Below are 2436 nucleotides of genomic sequence, written 5' to 3' on the forward strand. Positions count from 1 at the left end.
GAACCCTCCTACAATTGGCAATACAAACTAAATCTTGGATTTCTAGAACTTTATGATTTTTGCATATTAAATTATAACAACAAAGAAAACAGATCTTCTTTGTCCACTGTCTACAAAAACCGTAAGCCGGAAATTGCAAAGCAATTGTACAAGAACAAATTTCTCTCCCTTGCCTTCACTTTATTGTACATTATAATGATAGAATTTGTAAATCATTTTTAAATAGGTGGTATCATGTAGGGAGCACATGTTCTTCTTTTTACAAATAGCATTCCGAAGCATTTATTAAATGAAACATTAAATTTCATTATATATTCTATCTTCCATATTATTTAATGCATCAATAATGGATAAGACCAAATTAAAGAATTCATTAACTAACTTCACCAAACTACTTCAGTTAAAATTTCATCTAAAGTTTCTTTAATAAATTACATGAGCCACATAAATTCTTACGTTAACAATTAAGAAGCCGTTTACAGATGAAGGATTAAAATCCTCCTCGCAGATCACTTCAATAATTATTGACTTGTAGCATTATATAACCCCTTTTTCGTTTCCTAAATTCTCATCAATCAAGAGTTACGACATATCTTTTACTCGGAGATTGAGATGACTTCCAAATTTGTTCTCTTGGTTCTTCTTGGTATTCTTGTTTGCACCACCACTGCAAGAAAGCTTGCAAGCTTAGAGGGTCCTCTTAGTGATGAGAAAACATTCTCCTTCGATAATTCGATATTAGGAGGTGGAGGTGGTTTAGGGGGTGGCATTGGTGGAGGTGGTGGCTTTGGAGGGGGTGCAGGAGGTGGACTTGGAGGTATCAGTGGAGGTATTGGTGGAGGTGGAGGAGGAGGAATAGGGATTGGCTCTGGAGGTATTGGAGGAGGATTTGGTGGTGGAATTGGAGGTAGCATTGGAGGATTAGGAGGAAGTGTTGGTGGCGGAATCGGAGGAGGAGGTGGATTTGGTGGTGGACTCCCTTGAGTAAATAGAGAAGTTTTTAGTCCCATCCCCATCTTTCATTCACATTCCACAATATTGATCATTTTCATGGCTCAAATAGAAAAAACGTCTAGAGCCATGAGTTAAACAACTCAACTGCATTTGTCTCATTTGTACTCAAAATTATTCAAACAAATTAAAGTAAACTTCAGTTGGTTAATTTATAATTTACTTCCCTTTTCTCACGCTTTATTACTTCCATGCAAATGATCTGTTCATATTCTAACGTTAATTTTGGTTTGACGTTCTTTATAGTGTGCTGACAAATTTAATTTGTTCTTATTCAAACAAATGTAATGCATTAGTCCCTAAATCTTTTATTTATGCTGAACATGGTTACTTATTGAGCAACTTTCCAGATGAAATAACCACCGTAACAATGGCTGAATTTTTTACCTACTAATTACAAATTTACCAGCGTGGATGCTTGTGTGTATGACCATCTTGATATTGGCTAAGATGGAGTCGCAAAAGTTATGCTAAAGAGCTACCAGAGATTTGTTTTAAATAAAAGACTCGACTCCAAGTACATATTCTCCACAAATATATATTGAGATTTTATGTCGCAAAGCTATATCAATATGTATTCATACTAGTTTGGTTACATTGGAAACACATCAAAGCATGAGAGTGAAACTACAATAAAAATTACTTTTTAGTTCATTAATTTTATCATCTTTTTAAGTATTTACTTTTTCGCATTACATATTATAGTTTGTATGTTTGATAGGAAAATTTTACATGGAAAATGGCCTTTTTCTTCCAAAATTTCAATTTTTGGAGTGTTAGATTGCCATTTTTTTCCATAGAAAATATTTTTCAACCATTGAAAATATGTCTAATTTTTCTTTTTTCTTTTTTTTTTTTATGAAAACATTTTCTTTGGGGGATGTAGATTTTTGCTTTTTCCTCAAAATAAGGAAAATATTTTTCATACCAATCAAACTCCTCTGTTTGATTTAGATAAAAATTAAAGATTTTTAGTAGATTTTGATAAAAGTCGTTGCAATTATGGTCGAAAAATTGTTAAGCTCGTAAAATGTGTTGCTAAAATTAATTATTAATTTTAACTTAAGATTTGAATGAACTTTTGCAGCGAACCAAATATGGGCTTAATTTGCTTTTCGGCACCGCCATGCATTAAAAAATTATGAATTATGCAGAAAGTTTTTATTTTTTTGATTTGTTTAATGATGTTTTCTCACTTTTCTTTATTAGATGGATAAGTAATTCAAATTAATGAAAGAGAAGCGTACGTATCATTATATTTACACCACACCTCTCACATTTTCGTTACAATGAACTTTTCCAATTTTTACTCATTTTCGCACTTATGTCATCAAAATTTACTCATCAATTTTTTATCATCAACGTTCTATTAATTTGTAGGTCTTATTTTTATGATGATTTCCTTTCCAAAAAAAAAAAAAAAAA

At 31.8% G+C, this 2436-nt stretch overlaps 1 protein-coding gene across 1 annotated transcript; it reads left to right on the forward strand.

Moving 5' to 3' along the window:
• Positions 1 to 599: 599 nt before the first annotated feature.
• On the forward strand, positions 600 to 984 carry LOC111387145 (glycine-rich protein 5-like). Its single transcript, XM_023011677.1, has one exon. The coding sequence runs from the start codon at positions 613 to 615 to the stop codon at positions 982 to 984; it is 372 nt and encodes a 123-aa protein (XP_022867445.1). The 5' UTR covers positions 600 to 612.
• The last annotated feature ends 1452 nt before the right edge of the window (positions 985 to 2436 follow it).

The sequence above is a fragment of the Olea europaea genome, unplaced genomic scaffold, assembly GCF_002742605.1.
Source record: "Olea europaea var. sylvestris unplaced genomic scaffold, O_europaea_v1 scaffold392, whole genome shotgun sequence".
Lineage (NCBI taxonomy): Eukaryota > Viridiplantae > Streptophyta > Magnoliopsida > Lamiales > Oleaceae > Olea > Olea europaea.

Coding starts and splice junctions, on each gene's coding strand:
- LOC111387145 (XM_023011677.1), top strand. CDS start 613: ATGACTTCCAAATTTGTTCTCTTGGTTCTTCTTGGTATTCTTGTTTGC.